Source organism: Pogona vitticeps, chromosome ZW-PAR, assembly GCF_051106095.1.
Source record: "Pogona vitticeps strain Pit_001003342236 chromosome ZW-PAR, PviZW2.1, whole genome shotgun sequence".
Classification (NCBI taxonomy): Eukaryota; Metazoa; Chordata; class Lepidosauria; order Squamata; family Agamidae; genus Pogona; species Pogona vitticeps.
The window spans coordinates 244350-264500 of record NC_135800.1 but is presented as its reverse complement, the minus strand read 5'-3'; the positions used below and the strand labels follow the sequence as shown (position 1 = coordinate 264500).

The 20151-nt window shown below is 55.7% G+C and overlaps 1 protein-coding gene and 1 non-coding gene across 3 annotated transcripts; one reads left to right on the top strand and one right to left on the bottom strand.

Moving 5' to 3' along the window:
• Positions 1-9136: 9136 nt before the first annotated feature.
• Positions 9137-9264, top strand: LOC140703007 (U6atac minor spliceosomal RNA). Its single transcript, XR_012082291.1, has one exon. It is a non-coding gene; the product is annotated as a U6atac minor spliceosomal RNA (small nuclear RNA).
• Positions 9265-10946: 1682 nt separating this feature from the next.
• Positions 10947-19644, bottom strand: WDR5 (WD repeat domain 5). Of its 2 annotated transcripts, none has more exons than XM_072985056.2 (14): positions 19541-19644; positions 17765-17926; positions 17266-17374; positions 16554-16627; positions 15863-15952; positions 15622-15711; positions 15329-15412; positions 14705-14760; positions 14083-14129; positions 13904-13979; positions 13611-13644; positions 12597-12671; positions 12162-12249; positions 10947-11851 (listed from the first exon to the last, which is right to left on the bottom strand). In XM_072985056.2, the coding sequence occupies exons 2-14, from the start codon at positions 17843-17845 to the stop codon at positions 11751-11753; spliced, it is 1005 nt and encodes a 334-aa protein (XP_072841157.1). In that variant the 5' UTR covers positions 17846-17926; positions 19541-19644; the 3' UTR covers positions 10947-11750. The 2 variants fall into 2 exon arrangements, with proteins under 2 accessions (XP_072841157.1, XP_072841156.1); XM_072985055.2 differs by lacking the exon at positions 19541-19644 and adding an exon at positions 19139-19364.
• Between the last annotated feature and the right edge of the window lie 507 nt (positions 19645-20151).

The following is a 20151-nucleotide window of genomic DNA, read 5'->3' as shown; positions in this document are numbered from 1 at the left end:
GCCGCTCCCTTCGAGCAGGCGGGCGGACGGGCGAGCAGAAAGACGCCTCTCGCCGGCCCGGCGCGACCGCAGCCCCGGCCCCGGGAGGCGGAGCGGCGGCCCTCCGACGCCCTCCCACCCTCTCCGCCCAGCTGGCAACCCGGGGGGGGGCTTGAACCCCTCCCCTCCCCGCTCTCCCCCCCCCCCGCCCTGAGAATGGGCGCCCGCGGCGATTGCGCCTTTGCGCAAACAACAGCGACACCGCGCGGTGCAAGAGGCGCAGCGCCGAGGCCACAGGATCGCGCCCCTTGCGGCTGAAGCCGCGGCGTTCAGTGGGGTAGAGCCGAGCCCCGGTTATTTAAAAATACATTTAAAGACGACCCCCGGATCGGCAGAACAATCTGCCGCCATAAATCGGGCACAACTCCCGGCTGCTTTTATTATTATTTATTTTTATTCCAACTTCTTTTAAGTCCCTATATTGTTTACAGTCTTCATTTTCTTGGTCTACAAGCCTATCCCTTTACCTTAATCACCTTAATGGATTAAGGACACCTCCCTTCAGAGGAATTTATTTCCTTATTTCTGGCCACCAGCTCATCCAGAAGGGAAGCCAGAAAACCCGTTAGATAGAACAAGGGGAGATGACCTTAATCAAGGGAGACAATTAAGGGGAGGATCTAGGAACTTCAAAAGTTTTATGTAAAAAAGATCTCTATTCAATAGCTGGAGGAGAAGCTAGAAAAGTCGATGGGAGCTGAATTTAAAAATTATGGATCACACTGAAATTCCACACAAATAGACACAAGGGCTTCCCCCTGCCCGCCCACCCACCAACCCCAGCTGCTTTTTCCTGCATGGGAGAGTGGCATCATGTATAACTAAATGGCTGCATGGGGAGATCACCCACCCCGTCCCCTGTCTCGAGAGGAAATGTCATTTATGGGGCTCAGGACATGTGCATCTTGAAGGAGGAAGAGGAGGGAGGCGATGGGGAGGCCTGCCCACCTTGGTAGGGGAGCATCCAGGACACTCCCTGGGGGCGGCTGCCCTTTTCCACAATGCCCTGTTCCGGCGCCCCCCCTTGCTGTATGGGCAGGGGCCTCTTTGTGACTCAAAACCAGGACCCGCTCTGGCCAAATGCTTTATTTGGGACCCAACTGTTCTTCTAGACCGGGTCAGCGAAGCCAGCAGGTGTCCGCCAGAGACCCTTCTCTGTTTCCATGCCCTCGGGTGCTTTGAGGCCATGCCCCTCTCCCCCCCCAGGTGAAACAGGCCCAGAACCCACTCCCCCCCAACCCCCCCAACCCCCCAAACCCCCCCCCCCATGAACCTCTGGGCATGAGATACAGACATGGGCTTTGCAACGCCAAATGGTTTGAGGACCGGGAGAGGAGAAGAACGGGACGGAGAGGGAGTTCCATGGTCCACAGAGGCCGCCGGGCGCTCTTTGAAGAGGCTGTGCCACAGGGTGGGGTTTCTTGTGAGGAAGAGCCCTTGCTTGGCCTTTCTTGGGGGCTCTGGCTTTCCTTCAGAGGAGGAAGACGCGGACGATCACCCAGCATGCCACCAAGCAGCAGACGATGGGGCAGAAGCCCCCCAGGAGGGTGGGCCAGGGGGACCCATTGCAGAGGTCCTTGTCACAGCAGTGGATCCGGACCCCCGGGAGCTCCTGTTGCTGGCAGTGGCGGGACGTGGCGCACCCGCTGGTCAAGAGGATTCCTAGGACCTCTGCCAGACAAAGGGGGGGGAGAGAGAGAGGGAGAGAGAGAGCAATCAGAAGACGGAGTGCCAGAGATGACTTCTGGGAAAACATTACAAGCAATCCATCATTCAGAGAAGGAATTTCCTGAATGGCTGAAAACTGCCCTTTTCCTCACCTCCTGCCGTTTGCCCGTGGCTTCCTTGCTTGTGTGGCTAGCCAGCAGAAGCTTCCTTTGCAAGTCTGACAGCTTTGTTGTGACTGTTTCCCTGAATCCTGTCCCTGGAAAACTAATCTGACTGCACTTTACACTCCGGTCCTTAGGAACGACTTATGGATGCATGAGCCAAGAAAGGGCGGGGGGGGGGGGGGCGCAAAGATAACAACCAAACCGCGAGCAGCTCCATTGGCAGGATTCAAGGGGAAAGAATAAATATCACGGGGGAAACAAGAAGGCCCTTGGAAGACTAACAAGCATGTTTCAAGCGCAAGCGTTCAGGGAGCAAAATCTCCTTTTTCAGACACGTCTACAAAATCTTGCCTTGAAAGGGCCACCCTATATTCTCCTTAATGGTTCCCCACCCCCACCCCCATTCAGTTTTGCCAACATGCCAAGATGGACTAAGCACCAGCTTCTTTTTGGAAAGTAGAGGAAGCAGCTGCTTACGTCTCTATTACTGTATTTAAAATGTTTGCATCTGTGTTCATTTATCTTTGAGCAAAATCTCTGATGCAGGTTTTGCGTTCAAGGAAGACGGTGCAGGAAACCCACCCACTTGGGTCATCGTCAAAGGTCCTCTTTCCCCTCCATCCTCCAAACGTCCTCGCCTCCGCCCTTTTCTGCCTCTGTCTTTCACCCTTCCACCAGCACCTGACCAGGTGGGATCCTGGAAAGCCCCACCACCACCGGCCCACCCATCAGTCCACCCAAAGATGCCCGTTCTCCCTCCATCGCGTGCTTAGAGGCAAAGAGCCTCGTGGAGCTGCACTTTTAAGGTCCTTTCTGGACAGGCAGGCGGTGTGGAGCATCAGCAGAGAGGAGGAGAACAACAACAACAACAACAACAGTAATCTTAGAATTGCAGAGCTGGAAAAAGGGACCCCGGAGATCATCCAGTCCAGCCTCAGTCCAGGAGGGCCAGTGGGGGGGGGATTTGAACCCCCAACCTCTGGCTCCGCAGGCCAGAAACCCAAACCACCGACCTCTCCAGCAGAAGGCCGTGGAACGGTGGGCAAAATCAAACGAAGAGACGATCGGCTGCGTGCCAACTTACCACTTTCCATCTTGATGCAAAACCGGTGCTTGAACCCTTGGTGCGAATGGGAGCAGGTGATGACCTCGGGATGGGTGCAGCCGGTGGCCACCGAGCGGCTGCCCACGAGGATGTTGCACCCGTAGCACTGGAGCCCTGCAGCTGCGTAAAGCGGGGGGGGGAAGCAGGCAGTGAACAGCCGCCTTTCCTTTGAGCTGGCCGGTGGGGGGGGGGAACGTTTGTGGCACTAACTCCCCAAGCCAGGTTAAGGGACCCAACGTTCGGAAGAGGCGACCCTCATAGGGCCAGGCAGGGACGGACTGAATGAAGGAAGGGGGAGAGATGCTTTGGAGCGGGGGGGGGTGTGGGGCAGACTGTTCCTGGACCCCAACGCCCATCACCGGCCCTGGCCAGCAGAGCCAGTGGTGAACATCTGGACAGCCATATGTTCCCCATCTCGGCTGTGAAACGTGCCAAACGAGAAGGAAGGAAGGAGGGGGGGGAGGATGGCAGGAGGAAGGAAGCTGAGCCGCTCTCGGCCCTCATCCCAAGTCCCCGCGCGCAGGAGGAGGAGGGGGAAGGTGTCCAGAGAGAGGGGGACCTTTCAGGAGAAGGCCGGGCTTTGCCGACGGCTCTTTCTTCGGCGCCCTTTCCCGAGGCTTCTCCACTGAAGGAGGAGAGCCTTCTTGAAGGAGCAACGCCACGAAGGGTAGATGAAAAGAGGACGCCACGTTTCCCAAACGCCCCAGAGAAAAAGGGGGTGCCTCGGTTTCCCTCTGCCTGATTTAATGCTCTGGCTTGGCTCACTCGGTCACACACACCCCTCGCCTTCCGCCCTCTCTCTGCAGCGTTGAGCCCATCTGAGTACGAAGCCTGAGCAGAAGGGGTCGTCCTCCTCGAAGGGGGCCTCTCGGTAGGAGTGACTGTTCTGGGCTTTGCTCCTTGGCGATGGAAGGATGATGATGACCCTTTCCTGGGCTTTCCTGGGCCTCTGGCAGGGCAGGATGCTCACCCACCTGTGACGTGTTCATTGGACAGCGAAGTGCCTTCGCTGAGAGCAAAGTGGGGTGAATTCCATTTGGTTTCTGGAGAATATAGAAGCGCCTCAAAGAGTTTCAGCCTGTTGCAGTTCAGACCCTCGGCCTGCGATTAGGGGGTGAGTCGGAGGGAAAACCGAAGCGACCCACATGAATTGGACCCAACTCTGGGAGGCCGTGGAAGGCCTGGCGTGCTCTGACTAAACCACAATAACAACTACAACAACAGGAGTGCAAATATGAGAGGGAGACGAGGGGGCTGAAAGGGGGCCCGCCAGGTCCTGCCTTGGGGAAGAGGTTGAGCAGGGGCCCTGGCCCTAAAAACAGAGGAGCAAAACGACCGAAGGGGCAGCTGAAATCCTGGCCAGCAAAGCACCTCCCGGGAAGCGCTCCGGCAGGGCTGCCCTGCTCAGGGGGCTCCCTCTAGTGGATCCAGACCCCCCAGGCAGGCAGGCACCCAAAGAGGGGTTCCTTCTCCCGCCCAAGGATGGCCGAGCGGGAGAAGCCTGAGCCCCTTTTGGCCTGCCTGTGGCTCAGGCTTCGGCCGGGACGCTCCAGTGAAGCTGTTCTCACTGAGCGGCTTTCTTGGGCTCGTCTGAGCTGATCTCGGCTTTGTTTTGCCAGCCGCCCGAAGGTCTGCAAGGCCAGGGCAGGTGTCAGAATTCTAAAGAGGACAAAATAAGGTAACATGACAACAACGAGGACAACTCAGGCTATACCTGAAAACGGGAAACCAGAAGAATCCAGGAGGGGCCCCCCCTCCGAAATCCCTGGGCAAAAGGGCAAAAGTCCCACCCCAGCGCCCGCCAGTGGGTTGCTTGTTAAAATTGAAGCCGCACTTACCCATGGGGAGCAGGAAAGAGGCCGTCACGAGGGGGATCATCCTACGGGCTGTGCCGCCCCAGTGGCGTCCCACCAGCATGGAGACCAGCCCCCCCTAGACCCCCCCGGCGCTGCCCGGCAAACCGACCACACCGATCTTCCGGAGGAGAAAGGCAGAGAGCGGCCTCTGGGTCTCTTAAGCCATCACGGCAGGGCGAGGGCAGCAGGGTGGAGGGTGGCCGCCTCTTTCTGGAAAGTGTGGGTCTCCGGGATCCCTCCTCTGGGCAGAGCAGCCCCCTTTTTCGAGAGCCGGGTTTCCCTTTCGGCCGAACCTCCCTTTCCAGGCTGGCGTTGGGAATGAGCACGCAGGCAACATACACACCCCAACACACACACACACACACACACACACACCCGCCCGGTCTGGTTCCTCCACCACCACCACCGCCTCCGAAATGTTCCTGGTTGATGAACCTCTGTGTGTGTGTGTGTGTGTTGTGTTGTGTGTGATGTTACCCTTAGCTATTTCTGTCCTATTTCTTCTGCCCACGATCATTACCCATTAATACAAGCGTGCAGAGGCTGTGGGAGAGAAATTCTCCCTAATCAAGATTTAACTCTAAATCCACTTCAAAATCCTCTAATTCAGTTGGATTAGAGGAAGCTTCTCCATGTGCAACCCCCTACCCCCCCCCCCGCAATCTTGCCCACCCGGTTCATTCATCTCCCCCACCCCATGGCCTTCTTACCAAGACCTGCCCCCCCCCCGCAACCCATTCTGGCCCTTGTAAGGGCAAAATAAAATGCCAGGGCAGGACTGCATAACAGGACGGGTAATTTTTTAAACCTGGAAGGATGTCATCTGGAGAAGGGGGGGGGGAGGGTTGTGGGACTGCCCCCCAAAAAACATTCTTGTGCCACTCCTGGCTTGGGGGGGGGGGGAATCCCTGCCACAGACCCTCCATGGAGGGCCAAGCCAGAATAAGCAGGAAAAAGGAGAGGGGGTTCCTTCCAGGCCAGCTTTCTCCTGCAAACATGAGATTTCTAAATCCAATTCCCCCCCCCCTCACACTCCGACTCCCATCACCACCACAGGCCTCTCTCCAGGATCCCCTTCTCCAATAAAAATACCAGGTTGGCCCTTGAGGCTGTCCTCACTGTTGGACCTCCAGCAGGGGGTTGGGTGGCCTTGAACCCACGGCCGAAAAAGAGAGGAGACGCATCTCGGAGACGGAGGGCAGGAGGTGCCGATTTGGATCAAACCGAATTAAATAGAAGTAGCAGAAGCGAATCTGGCAGGACAGGGCAGTGCTTAGGAGGACATTCTAGGGAATGCCTCTCGTCCAGATTGGGAAGGAAGGACGTGACCCTGGGCACATTGTTTAGCGCTCGGAAGCCCAAGGCAGGCGGCTGCAGCTGGGCCACCACCCAGAAGCCCCCCCCCGCTGTCTGTCGCCTCATGAGCAAGAGCTGCTCCGCACGACGACGGCATGGCCTGAACCCAAGCGAAAAAGACACTCCGCTTGGCGAGGCCGTTTGAAACCCTCCTTTCAGGAAAGGCCCTTCACCGAAAACTCTCATCCTTCTGAATGGATCCAGCTGCTTATCCCACAATATGACGAAAGGGCTCCCCCCTGCCTCCCCCCCACCCCGGCAGCTGTGGTCCACAGGGTACGGTGCCCGTAAATCATGGGATTAATTAAATCCATGAATGCCCAAAGCCGAGATGGACAGGTACACTTGTAATCCGAGATGAATGCCGTGGTTGTCCCCGGAAGGCCTGCAGACCCAACGGCGCTGCCCAGACTCATGGCTGCCCTTCACCCGGCCGTGGGGTGGAGAGGCAGGAGGGACCACCCTTGAAGGAAGCCAAGGGACCAAAAGGACAGCCGCCCCCCCCCCCCCCGTTCTGGCCGGGGACCCTGCTGGCTGATTATCCCACCTCTCCTACTCTTCCTCCCAAGTCTCTGTTCTCCAGCCTCTCCACCCAGTGGGGAGGTCGGCCCGGCTATGGGTCTGCCCATCCATTGACTGACCCATCCATCCATCCATCCATCCATCCATCCATCCATCCATCCATCCATCCATCCATCCATCCATCCATCCATCCATCCATCCATGGGGCCCTTGATTGTTTCAGAAAAGAGCCGACTGAGGGGGAAACCAGTTCCAGACCTCCAGAAGGAAGGGAAGGCGGAGCGAGCTCATTTCCTGCTGGTCCAGAGGGTCAGAGCGGCGCCAAGGGGTCCGATTTGGGCTCAACGGGAGGAAGTCCCATTCTCAAGCCTGGACGGTGACCTTCACCCTTTTGCTCCAGTGCAGCAGCTCACAGAAGTGTTTGCTTTGCTTCCCAAGCAGGTCAGACCCCGGCAGGGAAATATGCTCCCTTCCAGGGAGACCGGAGGCTGGACCCCAGTCCTCGTGGCTGGTCCCAGGCGTGGAAGCCCTTATCGGCTTCCTTGAGGTTTGGGAGAGATGGGGGGGGGGCAGGTGTGGGGCATGGCTTTCTTTCCCCTTGACTGGGCGGGGGGGGGGGGGGGAAGAGGACGGCCGCCTTTCTGCTTCTCTCTCTTGTCCTCCCCTATATATTTTTAGTTCTCCTCCTGTCGGTTTGGTTCATCGTCAAGGCTGGCGAGGAAAAGCCAACCTGACCTGCTCCCGCGCAGGTGAGGGCCGAGGAGAGGCGGTTCCCGGCGGCGTGGAAGAGCGCCTTGGGAAGGAGGGAGGGAGGGAGGGCCACCGAGGCGCCCAAAGGCCGCTGCCAACCCTCTCCAGACCCAGAGGAGGAGAGGAAAGAGAGGGGAGAGAGGAAGAGGAGGAGGCGGCGGCGATGATGATGATGCTTTTCCCTCTTATTCTGGGATGGAGGATTTTGCCGGCCTGAATCGGACGCCCAGTCCTGCCCAAGGGGGCCAAAGAGCGCCTGCATGCGCCCCCCCCTCGGCCCTTGGTTCGAACCCATTCCTCGGTGTGTCCCCCCCTTCCCCCTTTATTTGCCATTAACAAGCCCCCGTCTTCTCGCTTTTAGACCTCCGGGATGCCCAGAGAGGCGGATCGCCCGGCACAGATTAGTCAGTTGGGTCTCCAAATCCTGCTTAGCGCTCATCCTCTCCGGATACCCGGCGGCGGCGGCGGCGGGATCCGTTCAGGGCCGGGAGATCCCGCAGCTCTGGCGCGGCTGGACCAGCTGTTGCCTTCCCCTCCATCCCTCCCTCCCCTTCCTGGCCGCCCGGTTTTTTTTGGGGGGGGGGGGAAGCAGGCTGTGTGTGGCCCTCATCGCCATTCGTCTCGCTCCTGGGCTGGACAGGCCGGAATTCCACAGGTGCTGCTCCCCCCCCCCCGGCTGAGCACAAAGGAGAATCGCACAAAGAGGCGAGCTTCATCAGCGGCATGTGCAAAATAAGGTGCTTTTGCACAGTGTTTTTGCAAAAAAAGAGAAAAGAAAAGAACACAGGCAGCCCAAAGGCAGGATTCCTGCAGACCACGCCTTCCCTTCTTCTGGGGCCAGCATGCCACACAAAGGGGTGTGTGTGTGTGTGTGTATCTGTGTCTGTGTCTCTCTCTGTGTGTGTGTGTGTGTGTGAAAGGAAGCCCCCCCCCTTTGTCTTGTGCCCGGGGGGGGGGGTATTGCTGGGCGAGGGAAGGGAGCGTGTGCAGGACAAAAGGAATATGAAAGATGCCGAAGGTTGAAAGACAGGAATAGAAATGCACTCGCTTCTTCTCCTCGTTTTCTAAGGCAATTGGGGAAAAGGCTCTCCTTTGAGCTCGGAGGAGATTCGAACCAGGGAATCTCCGCGGCCCTCCCTCCACGGACCCCGGTCGCCATCTTGGAAGGGGGACGGGAAGCCCTTGCGGAGCATGGTTTGCCCATCCTTAAGATGGCGAGAAGATCCACCTGTCGTTCCGGAAAAGCCGATTCGCCCTTTTCGCGCCGGGACTCTTCGAGGTCTTCTAGTTTATTTGGGAAAACCTGCCCCGAGTCTCTCCGTGAGGGGAGTTCGGCAGGTGCGGGAGCCCCAGGCCTGACTTTGAACGGATGCAAAATAACGGATTTTAGTCAGGTTTGCAATCCTGTATCCCGATTGGCTGAAGCGATGCATAAATTAAGGAACGGGCGCAACGAGCCTGGGAGATTTCGAAGCCGTGCAGAAATTCGCAGTTAAGGGGCTTCAAGTTCGCCTCTGAGTTTTAATCGGTCCTCGCTCTGTATTCGGCGGTGCAAATAGACGAAACAGGAGATACCAGGAAGTCTATCTGGTGATACGGCTCCATATTGCTCACCATAACTAGGAGAAAGTGTCTCTGAGACAGATTTAAATACCTATGGAGAAAGCAGTAGACACGTGTTGTATGAAAGGAGAGAAGGTTAGCACTCCCCTTGATAAGGATGGAAGAGGCCCTTGTGGTCTGTACAACACGCATATGGTTAAGGCAACGCCGCTTACCTCGCGGCATCTAACCATGGTTTTTTGGCCACCCTTTTACGCCCCACTCCCAAGGGAGCAGCGCTGAAATAAACCCACAGGACCAAGCCTCTGGCTTGCAACGGGGTGTGTGTGTATGGGGCAGACGGTGGCAGGAAAAGGGGACCCAATACGAGGAGTTTCAATTCCCTAAAGGAAGCCCCAGGCTTGAGTTGGCAAGAGCTGAGTAAGGCGGTGGTGGACTCGTTGGTAGGGTTGCCATGAGCTGGAGGCGACTAGGTGGCAGGGACTGTTCCAAACCAGACGAGAGAGAGATAGTGCTGGAAGATGTGACTCTCAGGGTGGGGAAAAGCAAGGGACATTTTGGAGAGCGCTCATTCAGAGGGCTGCCATTAAGTCAGAGATGATTTCAACGGCACTTAAACCACCAATGGAGGGGGGTGGTGGAAAAAATTTCTCTTCGGCTGGAGGCACACTCTGGGAGCGCGGCTCCTGTGATTCCCCCTATTTATTTTACACATAACCTACTTTACTGTTATTTAAAAAAAAACAACAGGGAGGGGGATCGTCATCGTGGGTTTCCTACAGAAGTGGTGTAGGATCGTGGCTAGACCCTGTAAGCCATTTGCTAAACCCAGAACAAGGCAGTGGAAGGACAGGGCTGGAGAAGCCTGCCACCAGCCAAGAAGGCCCCAAGTTGCAGCCGGAAACCTCAGCTGAAAAGACCCTCTTTGAGCGGAAATTTGGAAAAGGGGCCAAGCACAGCAGGGCCACGCAGCCCCACTCTCCCACTTTCGAGGGTCCCTGTCCCTCCCATGCTGATTCTCTGCACCTTCCTTCAGGAATTAAAGGCATTTTACACTCCTAAAGGCTCCAGGTGGTTTTAAAAAAAACCCTCAAACGGTCAAGATGAGAAGCAGTTGCGCAAACCGCTTTTTGTAGGCTAAGGCAGCCCGCAAGGAGTGCCAGGGGTCAAGAGGTGACCTCCCCCAACCCCATCCGAGTCCTCCACTCTTGTCTGAGAGTCTACAGAGACCCAGGCGTGGGGCGAGCACAGCTGGATGAAAGGATGGGTTCGAACCAAAAGTGCCGGTGGGCTTTTCAGTGCGAAGGCGGTCGGACCTTCCCCACCATCTGCCTCTGGATAACCTAGTTTTCCAGCTAAACCCATTGGCTCAATAAATAATGAAAGAAACCAGCCGAGGAGGCAGGCGGGGAGCAGAAAGCCAGCCTGAACCCGAAGGCCGTGCCCTTTATTGCACCGAATGTTAAGAGGTGCGGCTCAACCTCCAGGGCAGGAATTGGGTGGGGGCTCCGTCAACCAGAAGGCCCCGAGGGAGGCCTGTAGGCAAGGCCCCAGGGGCAGCCGGAATGACCCGCTCACTAGGCAACCTAGCCTATCGTGGGTTTTGGGCTCTACCTTGTTCCCTTCTCCGCAACAAAAGGCCTGAGAAGCTGGACCAAAGCCGTCTCGGAGAGACGGAGGTTGAAGCTGACGCTGCTGAGATCACAGGGCCTGGCGAGGGGCAAAGCCCCACAGATCTCTCCAGATCAGCCCACCAGGACTACAGTTATCCACATAAACTCGCATCTGTTTATTATGGCATATGGTGACCGGTTTGGATGTCTGAAGTATTGTGAATGGAAAAGGAAATAAGAACTGCACAGGAATAAGAACGCCAGAAAAGAAACAGCCATACAGTCAGCAACACAAGTTCATACAATGAAGTTTTCAAGATAAAAAAAGTTTTTTTTTTACATTGAAACAACTGTACAGGTAACATGAACTTTTGTCTGGATGGGTTTCTTTTTTAAAGCCACAAGCAAAAGGACTTGGGGTTTCTTGAACGGTTACTAGAGGGGAGAAAAGCCTGTAAGAACGGTCACTTGCAGAAGCATCTAAGTGGAGTGCACGACAAAAAGGGGACGCAGGACACAGAAAAGTGAGGCGGAGGTCCTGAAGCCAGGAACAGAGGGGCCGGACAAAAAAAAAAATGGGGGGGGGGGAATCAGGAAACATATCCATTTGGTCGCGTTGAAAAAAAATACGTTCTGGTTTCAGTGGCGAGATGTCTCTGAGGACACAGCTCTTCCTTCGTTGGGGTCTAGAGGCGCTAGGGCCTGGCTTTCTTTCGGCCAAGAAAAACTTCTGAAAAGATCCAGGTTATTATTATTTCTAACTTTTACAACTTGCCGGTTGTGAGAGAGACCAAGCGCCCTCCAGCATTAAGGCAACCGGTATCCTCAAGAAACAGAAACTGCTGGGGCTCCAGGACAAGGGAGGGAAGGTGGGGAGAAATCCATCCACCCCCTCCCAAGAAGACAACCTTTCCTGGAGGCTGAAGGTCTGAGCGTCAGGCCAGCCTCTCGCAGACGGGCGTCAGGGCTTTTTGCCAGTGGGGCTGAAATGTTCCTTATGTGGGTTTTTACTTTTTTTAAAAAAAACAGAAACACAAAACACCTCTTCCCCACCCCCCCAATCTCCCAGATACCTCCCCCCACGGTCTCTAAAGTGATGTTGGCGTGAAAGGTTTCAACAGTCGCTCTTCCAAAGTTTAATTGTTTTGTCGTTTTCTAGGGCTGCCGAGGCAATGATGTTCTCTGTCGGGTGGCAAGCTGTGGAGATCACAACATCTGTGTGGAAAGAGGCAAAGAGACGGTCACCCTGGAACGGTTTCGAGACAAGACTTGCAAAATCTGCCCAGCTGATGGCCCGGAAAGAGAATCCGTCAGCGTCTATTTAGATACTGCCATTCCAAAAGCTGGAGAGCAGCTGGCCCCGCTTTCAAAGGCAAGCATCAGGAGGAGGATGACAATCAAGAGAGAAAGTGGTTAAATGCACAACAACTTTCAACGTTTTTAAAGAAGCCTCCTCCTGGAAGTATAGTCCAGACCCACAGCTGGCTTCTAGCTCCCAGCACGAGGCCAGCCCCTCCTTCCTTACCTGTGTGGCCCTGCAGCTTCTGCACAATCTCTTTCGTCTGGAGGTTCCAGATATAAACCAGGTTGTCCTCTGAACCAGATACGATCCACTAAAGAAGAAAGTGAGTGAGTTAAAAAAAAACACCAAGGATGGACAATTGAAGCAGCACCCCCACCCCGGCTGCATCACTAAAATCTGGGGGCAGTACAGAAAGAAAAAAGCTGGTGTTTACCTTTTAAAAGGAGGCATGTAGGAAGCATGTGCATTTACCTAATGACAAATGCTCCAGGCCGCGCCTGTCCCCATGTGGAGAAGATGCATGCTCTTTTCAGGCAAATGCTCTCCCCCTACTGCTGAAACTTGACACACAAGGCCTCCAGCAATGCTCTGAGACTTGCGGATCCGGGCTCTGTTTCCCCCCCCCCCCAAAAGACAGCTCAGGAAAAACATCCTCACCTTCCCACCAGTGACCGAGAAGTTGGCGAAGATGCAGTACTTCTCATTCTTGTGGCCAGTGTACGTCTTTAGGCACTGAAAGGTAAAAGGGGTGGGAAGTGAGCCAGGGCAGGTGGTCAGCAGTTGCAGAGGGGCGGCAGGGCCCAAGGCTTTGAACCTTTACGGGCCTCCTCTTTCCTCAAACTTTTCCGGATAAAAAGGACCGTGGCCGGGCCCAGCCTCTCTTGGCCTGGTGCCCTCCAGGTAGATTTGGCTGCAACTCCCATTGTGCCCTGTCACCATTTTTTGTTATTTTTTTCCAACCCTCTAAGAATATTTAGATGATGGGGTATATCCTAAGTATGCGCCCTGTCAACACAATGGCAATTCATCAATGCTATTAAATGATACAGGTTGCATTTCCACTGCAGAACAGAAAGCATGCAGTAGAATCCTAGAATCGTGGAGTTGGAAGGGGCCTCGAAGCCCATCGAGTCCAACCCCCTGCTCAAGGCAGAAATCCAACTCAAAGCAGAGCTGACCGAGGGTGGTCCCATTTTCTCTTGCGTAACTCCAGCGTTGGAGCACTCACCACCTCCCCGAGGTCATGGTTTCTGTTGTCATACTGTTCTAACAGTTGAGAAATCTTTCCCGACATTCAGCCGAAATCTGGCTTCCTGTCGCTTGAGCCCGTTCTTACATGTCCTGCACTCTGAGAGAATCGAGGAGAGCTCCTGCCCCTCCTCGGCAGGCCTACCTTTCAAGCCTCTGAAGAGAACTATCCTCTCTCCCCTCCGCCTTCTTCACACACAAGCCTAACCCAGAGGGAAGTCAAGTCACAAGGATCACCTTCTAGGAAGTAAGCCCTACTGAGCACAGCAGGATCCGGTCCTGAGGTGCACAGGCGAGAGCCATAATGGGTAGATTAAAAAAAAAAACAGCTAATCACCAACTTTGGAGAAAGACCTTTTTTTCGCGAGTTTCCCGCTTGAAAGATTTCCTTTCAAATCTTTGGAGAAAATCCTAGAGACTCACCTTTCCTTTGCTGTAGTCCCAAAGCTTCAGAGTGCTGGAGAGAAGGACATGAAAGAAAAGAACCATCAGCAGGACTTGAAGCCTGGCACCACATTTGTCTCTCTCTCTCACACACACACTCACACAGGAGTTTCTGCTTTTGTTGTTTTTTAACCCAGTTCATGAACAGGGCCTTGTAGTGAAGCACCTTCTCTCTCTTCCACTGCCAGGGGAATCAAGACATCTACTGCCTCTAAAGGCTCAGCAAAAACCCCACCAGTGGAATTATATTTCTGTTGAAAAACCACTCTTACTTATCCAAAGTTGCTGCAAGAATGTATTTGCCGTTTGGCGAGAACTTTACAAAAGACACAGGTGGGTTGTCATCATCTGCAAGGAAGAGGAAACAAGAGCACGGTTTAGGGGAAATTCTGCCCACCGGGGACACAGGTCAACAGAAGCTGGGGCTGGGGGTGGTGGGGGTGACACTCACCAATCAGCGTTTTCAGGCACTGCCCCGATGCTGTGTCCCAGATCCGACTGAAAGAAGAGAGAGCCGCTCTGAGTAATGCAGGAAAAGATGGATGGAAAAAGTAGCTTTACGGAAGCCAAACTCCGGGTTACAAAGGGCAGGATCCAAATCTGCGGGTTTGCAGGCGGCACAGCTGAGCACTGCCCCCTTCAGCCGGCAGAAGCTCTCCTAGCCTAATTGAGATTAGTAACTGAACAGGCAATGCAGATTATTTTTACAGGAGCTTGGAGGAGGAAACATCTGGGTGCAAGACACCCACTCTGCCTACGACTGACCCCAAGGGACCTTCTTTGAGCAGCCAAACGATCCTGTCCCCAAATTAAACGAATCAGAAAATGCAAAATGTTCATGCACAAAACACAAAGGGGGCACAGAGCAAAGCACCTACACGCTTGCAGGTACGGCGAAAGCAGCAGTCACTTCCAACGACAGTTACGAGACCCAGGTGGGGAGGCAGGAGAAGCAGGCCCAGGCAGAGGACTCTGGTCAAGAGCAAGGCTAAGCGCAGCCCCTCTGTTTTTTAGCAGCGCTGAAAGGACTGCTCCATTTTACAAACTTTATATTCCTTCCCTCATCCACTTACCAGAGGCCATCATAGCTGCTGGACACAATCAGAGAACCATCGCGATTGAAGTGTACCTGCAGGGAAGGAGAAGAAGCCGAGGTGGCCCTTGGGGTCCTTTTCAGGGTGAGGAGAGGGGCAGACAATGGTCTTCATTCCCTGGCATTCTATGCTAGGCTGCCCAATTAAGACACACCCTACTCACAAAGGCCCAGTTTGAGACCTAGCGCTGCTGTGTCCCTGCCCACCTGCCTTCCTCCCACCCACCCTTTCCCTACACGAGCTACAGCAGCTGCAGGGAGCGCCCAGTGCCACTGGAAGAAACGCGCGAGGGACTATCTTCCTCCAGGCCGACCGTGGGCAGCAGCGTAACTGGAGCCCAGATCTTCCACCTTGCAAGCAACCGTTCTCCCCCCACTGGTACTGCTGCCCTTTCAGGCACTTGTCAAGTGTCCCCCCCTGTTGAGCCTTAAGGGCAGGCATGATTGGCACCCAGGGCCTCGGAGGGACTTCAGGTGGCAGCCAGCAGAAACTTCAGCCTCCCCTTGACTCACTTTGAGGGTGAGAAAGAGGCAAGGGAGGCAACCTAGCTCAGAATTCCCCCCCCAAAGAATCCCACTGCCCTGGCATCTGGAAAGAACTTACAGCTGAAACAGGGTCAGAATGAGCCGGCAACGTTTTCAGGCATTTCCCCGTTTTCACATCCCATATTCTCACACTTTCATCAAACTGGAGATACAGAGAGGAGATATTCAGGACCTGCAAAGCTCAGGGTCTCTCCCCCTTCCAAAACGCCCAGAATGGAGATTCAGAATTTACCCACCCCCACCCCCACCGTGAACGCACAAGCCCGCGAGCCAACTTCGGCCCACCGACTTCTGTCCTGGAGAAGGAACCCCTGTGAGTTTGCTCACTTCCCCCCTGCAAAGCACGCTCACCGATCCAGAGACAATGAGATTCGACTGGGGGTTGAAATTGCAGCAGAAGACGTAGTTGCTGTGGCCCTTCAAGGTCTTTAAGCATTTCCCCTGAAAACGACCGCGAGAAAGAGAGCGGGGTTATTTCCAGGACCAGTGAAGCCTTGCGGTCTAGACCTTTCTCCCTGGGAAGCCACAAGTAAGGCCATTCTACCGATGGTAAGGCAAGTAGCAGGCAAAAAGAGAAAGGACCACCTCTTACCGAGCTCACGTCCCAAATTTTGAGTGTTTTGTCATCTGAGGCAGAGACAAGAAGGTTTGAGTCAGAGGACCAAGCCACATCGGAGATTCCCTGAAAGAGAGAAGGTGCTTTAAAATCTTACTCGCTCACAACAATTTATAAATTGTACAATGAGTTTGGAATGAGGCATTAGAATTTCAGCCTGTATGTGGGCCTATATACAGTATATATATTTGCATTATTCCCCAGCAGAAAGTTGCTCTGAACTGTGAAAGGGCTAGCAGACACCCTACCAACAAGAGTTTATTACCTGCATGACATGGTGGGGTGGGGGGTGGGATTTACAGGACAAGATTCTACTCCCACTGCTTTCCATATCACATCTAGATTCCAACCCATCTTTCCAAATGATGACCAGACAACCCCCTTCACAAACACATTTCAAAAACAAGAATGTGTGATACCTTTATGAGACCCACGGAAATCCCCCCTGGAGGCTGATCTTTGGCTTAGGGCAGAGAAAGAGGCAGCCACAGAGAAAGCAAGCAAGCAGGTCCTTGCTCCCGCCATCTCAGGCAACAGACACCCCCCCCCCGTCACACACACACAGCTGCTCATCTCTGCTAGCAAAAGCCACTGCTGTTTTCTGAGACAGACAGCCACCAGTAAATACCTGATCAAATTAATCCTCCAGGAACAGAGAGCGACTCACCAATTTGTGGCCAGAGATGGTTTTTTCAAATTTGCCATCATACGCGCCCCAAATTTTAATCAGCTTGTCGGCCGCTGTGGGAGGAAGAAGCAGCCACTGCTGTAAAAGGATGACTTTTGTACATCAGCCCCTCGTTGCCATCCATGCCATGCCCAGGAAGCAGAATTCCGCCCGCCCATCTCCTCCACTCCCCATTCGGAGGACGGCAGGGCAGGGCTCCTCAGTTATAGCAACAGGCAGAAATCTCTCAAAGGGGGAAAGGCGTGTTCCTGGTGAGCAGTTCTCGTCAGGACCACCGTTGCTGTATTTTTCAAAATGATTAAACCTCTCAGATTTTCTTCAAGGCTATCCCCGTGTACAAAGAATGACAGGGGCCTAGACAGCATTCACAGGAGAAAATTCCTGCTGTAGGGTTAGCTAGCTTGGCCCCCTCTCCCCCAATTAAGTATGGTGACATATAAGCAAATGCAATAAACCAAAGCTTCTTTAACTTGACAGCAAACACAAAGGTCAACCACGAGAAAAAGGGGAAGAATCCTTTTGAGTCCATGTTTTAGAGCAGTGGTGTCGAACTGTGGCCCTCCAGATGTTCTTGGACTTCAACTCCCAGAAGCCTTCACCACCACCTCTGCTGGCCAGGATTTCTGGGAGTTGAAGGCCAAGAACATCTGGAGGGCCACAGTTCGACACCACTGTTTTAGAGGATACTTACAAGAACTAACCAGCCACTCCCCGTTGGGGCTGAACTTTACCGATGAGACAGCTTTCGTGTGTCCGGCTAGGGTGAACTTCAGGGCATAGTTTGGCTTTACGGGTGCAGGCTGGGGAGAGAGGAAACCCGAATGTATAAAGACCAGACCGACCCCAGAGTGTCGGTTGCGCTCCTGGCAGGCTGCCCTACACAATCAATAGATGGGCTTTCACTTTGTGGGTCAGAAATTGTGCAAGCATCTACCAGCCTTGCATACCTAACCATGAATTAAAGTTTCAGGCAATTACGGACACTGCACTTAGAACAAGTGGCTCCCGCTCTACACACATACACCCCCCCCTTAATGCCTGAGCCCCACAAGCACCCAGAAGGGCCCAGCAAGTCAAGGGACTTGGGCAGATCCCCACACCAAGTGGCAAAAAGCAGCCTTGCCTTCAGCCGGCCCCCCACCCCCACCGAGCACTTCAGTGGGCCTTGCTGGGAGGCACCGAAGACCCACCTTGCTCTGGTTGGTGGACGAGGACGGCGTCGACTGCGTTTTGGTGGATTCTGCATCAGGCTTCTTCTCCTCTGTCGCCATGGCTCTAGAAACAAGCCAGCCAGGATTTGGGTGATGCGAGGGCTGGACGAGGCTGCGTTTTTCAGAACAAGACGTCTACTTCTGCCGGGGGGGGGGGAGAGAGAGAGAGAAAAAGCACTTGATCCCAAAACAATCATAAATGCCCCCGGAACCGCGGTGTATGCGACCTTGTGCGCTTGAAGTGGGGGATCAGAAGAGAGAGGTGCTGTTGGGCGGGGATCCTGGGTTCCCCACTTGTACCACCGAGTGCTGAGAACGGCACTAGGAGAAAAAAAGGGAGACCCCCCCTGGGTGGGGGTAGGAACGCTGAATGCCTCCCTATCCCCTGCCAGTGCTGTTGGTAGTTCTCACACCACGGCCCTGCAAACGCTGCCACCCGTAGCTGAGAGCTGGCGGGCAACGGTGTTTCTGCCCACACGTTGGGCACACGGGGCTGGCTGCAATGCTGGCACCGCAGGGCCTGGCGCTTCCTGATGGGGTCTTGCCTCTCCAGCCAGGCGGGTCTGGGTCTACCTTGGAGGAAAAGGGGGAGGGGGGGTCGACACAAGGCGAGGCGGGGGTGGTGCCCACAGGGTGGCTCCAGACAGCAAAGGGGCTGAACTCAGGGAGAAGAGCCGCCCCCCCCCCCCGTCCGTGCTGCCCACGTGCGCTTCTCTCCCTCCCTCCTCCCTGGCTGGAAAAGGGGGGTGGGGGTGGGGCAGGCACTGGTGGGTGGGGCCCAGCGGGGGCTGCCTCGGACCTCACACCCCATCCCAGCCACACACACCCATTGATGCTCTTTCCTCTCTCCCCCCCCCACATACACACACACACACACACAGTGGAGGCGGGAGGCATCCCAGGGGACCAACTCCTGCCTCAGGGGTGTGGGGGGGGGCAAGGCTGGTTCCTGGTGCCTCCCTCCCCCTCCCCTCTCCCCCTCCCCCACCTCAGGACCTTGGCCTTGACGTCCTGAGGGGAGGCGTTGGGGGGCCCCCTCCTCAGAGACCCCACCCTCTGTGCCCCCAACCCCTCCTTCGCTCGGGGGGGGGGAAGGAGGAGAGAAAGGGAAGGGGAGCAGCGCCTCCCCCCTCCCGGGAGGGTCTCCGCCCCCCCCTAATAAGAGAAAGGGGCGCAAGGGGGGGAAGGGAGGGAAAGGCCGGAGGGGAGAGGGCGCCCCCCCACCCCACCCCATCCCGCCTTATACTCTCCCAGCCTGGGAGGGGGGGGAGACGCGGTTCCCTCCTTCCCCGGGGAGGAGGCCGCCCCACGCGGGACGCCGCCTGAGGCCACGCCGCCCTCCCTCCCTCTCACCTGAACCCTCCTCCTTCTCCTTCCTGGCCTGCCTGCCTGCCTGCTTTCGGTTCTGAGGCGGTGGCCACGCCGGGCGGACGGGCGGGCGGGCCCTCGGAGCTCCCTCGGGGCTCGGGCCGAGGCGCCGGTGAGGGAAGGCGGGAAGGAGGGAGGACGGCCTCCCCGGGGCGGCGGGGGGGGAGGAAGAGAGAGAGAGAGAAGGAGCGAAGGCGAGCCAGGCGGCGGTGGGGGCGGGGAGCCGACGCGCAAGGCCTCCTCGCGCAGGCGCATTGCGTGCCGAGGCGGACGCGGCGGGCGCCGAGCAAGCCCCGCCCACTTCTTTCCTCCCTCCCTCGCTCGCTCGACCCTGCGGAACAGCAGCAGCACCACTCCCCCCGCGCCCCCTCCTCGCCGACGCTTCACCTACGGTGCCTCACAAGGGTCAGAAATCCTCAGCGGAGCGGTCCGAGGGCGGCCCCGCCCCGGTCCCTGCGCGCACGCGCGGGAAAGAGCGCCCTCCTGTCCGTTTGGGCGTGCGCGCCGACCGTTGCCGCTACGGCGCTCCTGGAGGGACAAAAAAAAAGCAAAAAAAAAGCCTGCGAGAGCGCGGAAGAGGGTCAGTGCCCGCACGTCGGTTCTCCTCCCCCCCGGTTTTTTTTTAAATAAATTTCTGGGCTCCTGCAAAGTCCTCCTGATCCCTCCCTGCCCAGCCGCCCGTGTTCGTCATTTGGGGGACGGAGGGGAGAAGGGGACGCGCAAGGCCTCCCCTTTCTAGGAAAAGGGTGCCTTGTTTGTACAGAAAGGCCACCTTCCCCTTGCCGTCTGTTAAAATGCAAGCTCAGATGCTAAGCTTACAAATGCAGGAGCAGGCAATACCTTTATGGTTCGCCTCATAATTAGCGATCTAATACTAAAATGTCACCTGCTCCTGGCTTGGTATCGTTCTGAAGACTGCATGGTCCTTTTCTGGGTTTTTTTTAAAAGCTGATTTTGTGAAGGAAGGGCATTCATTTCTATAGTATTCATTCATTTCT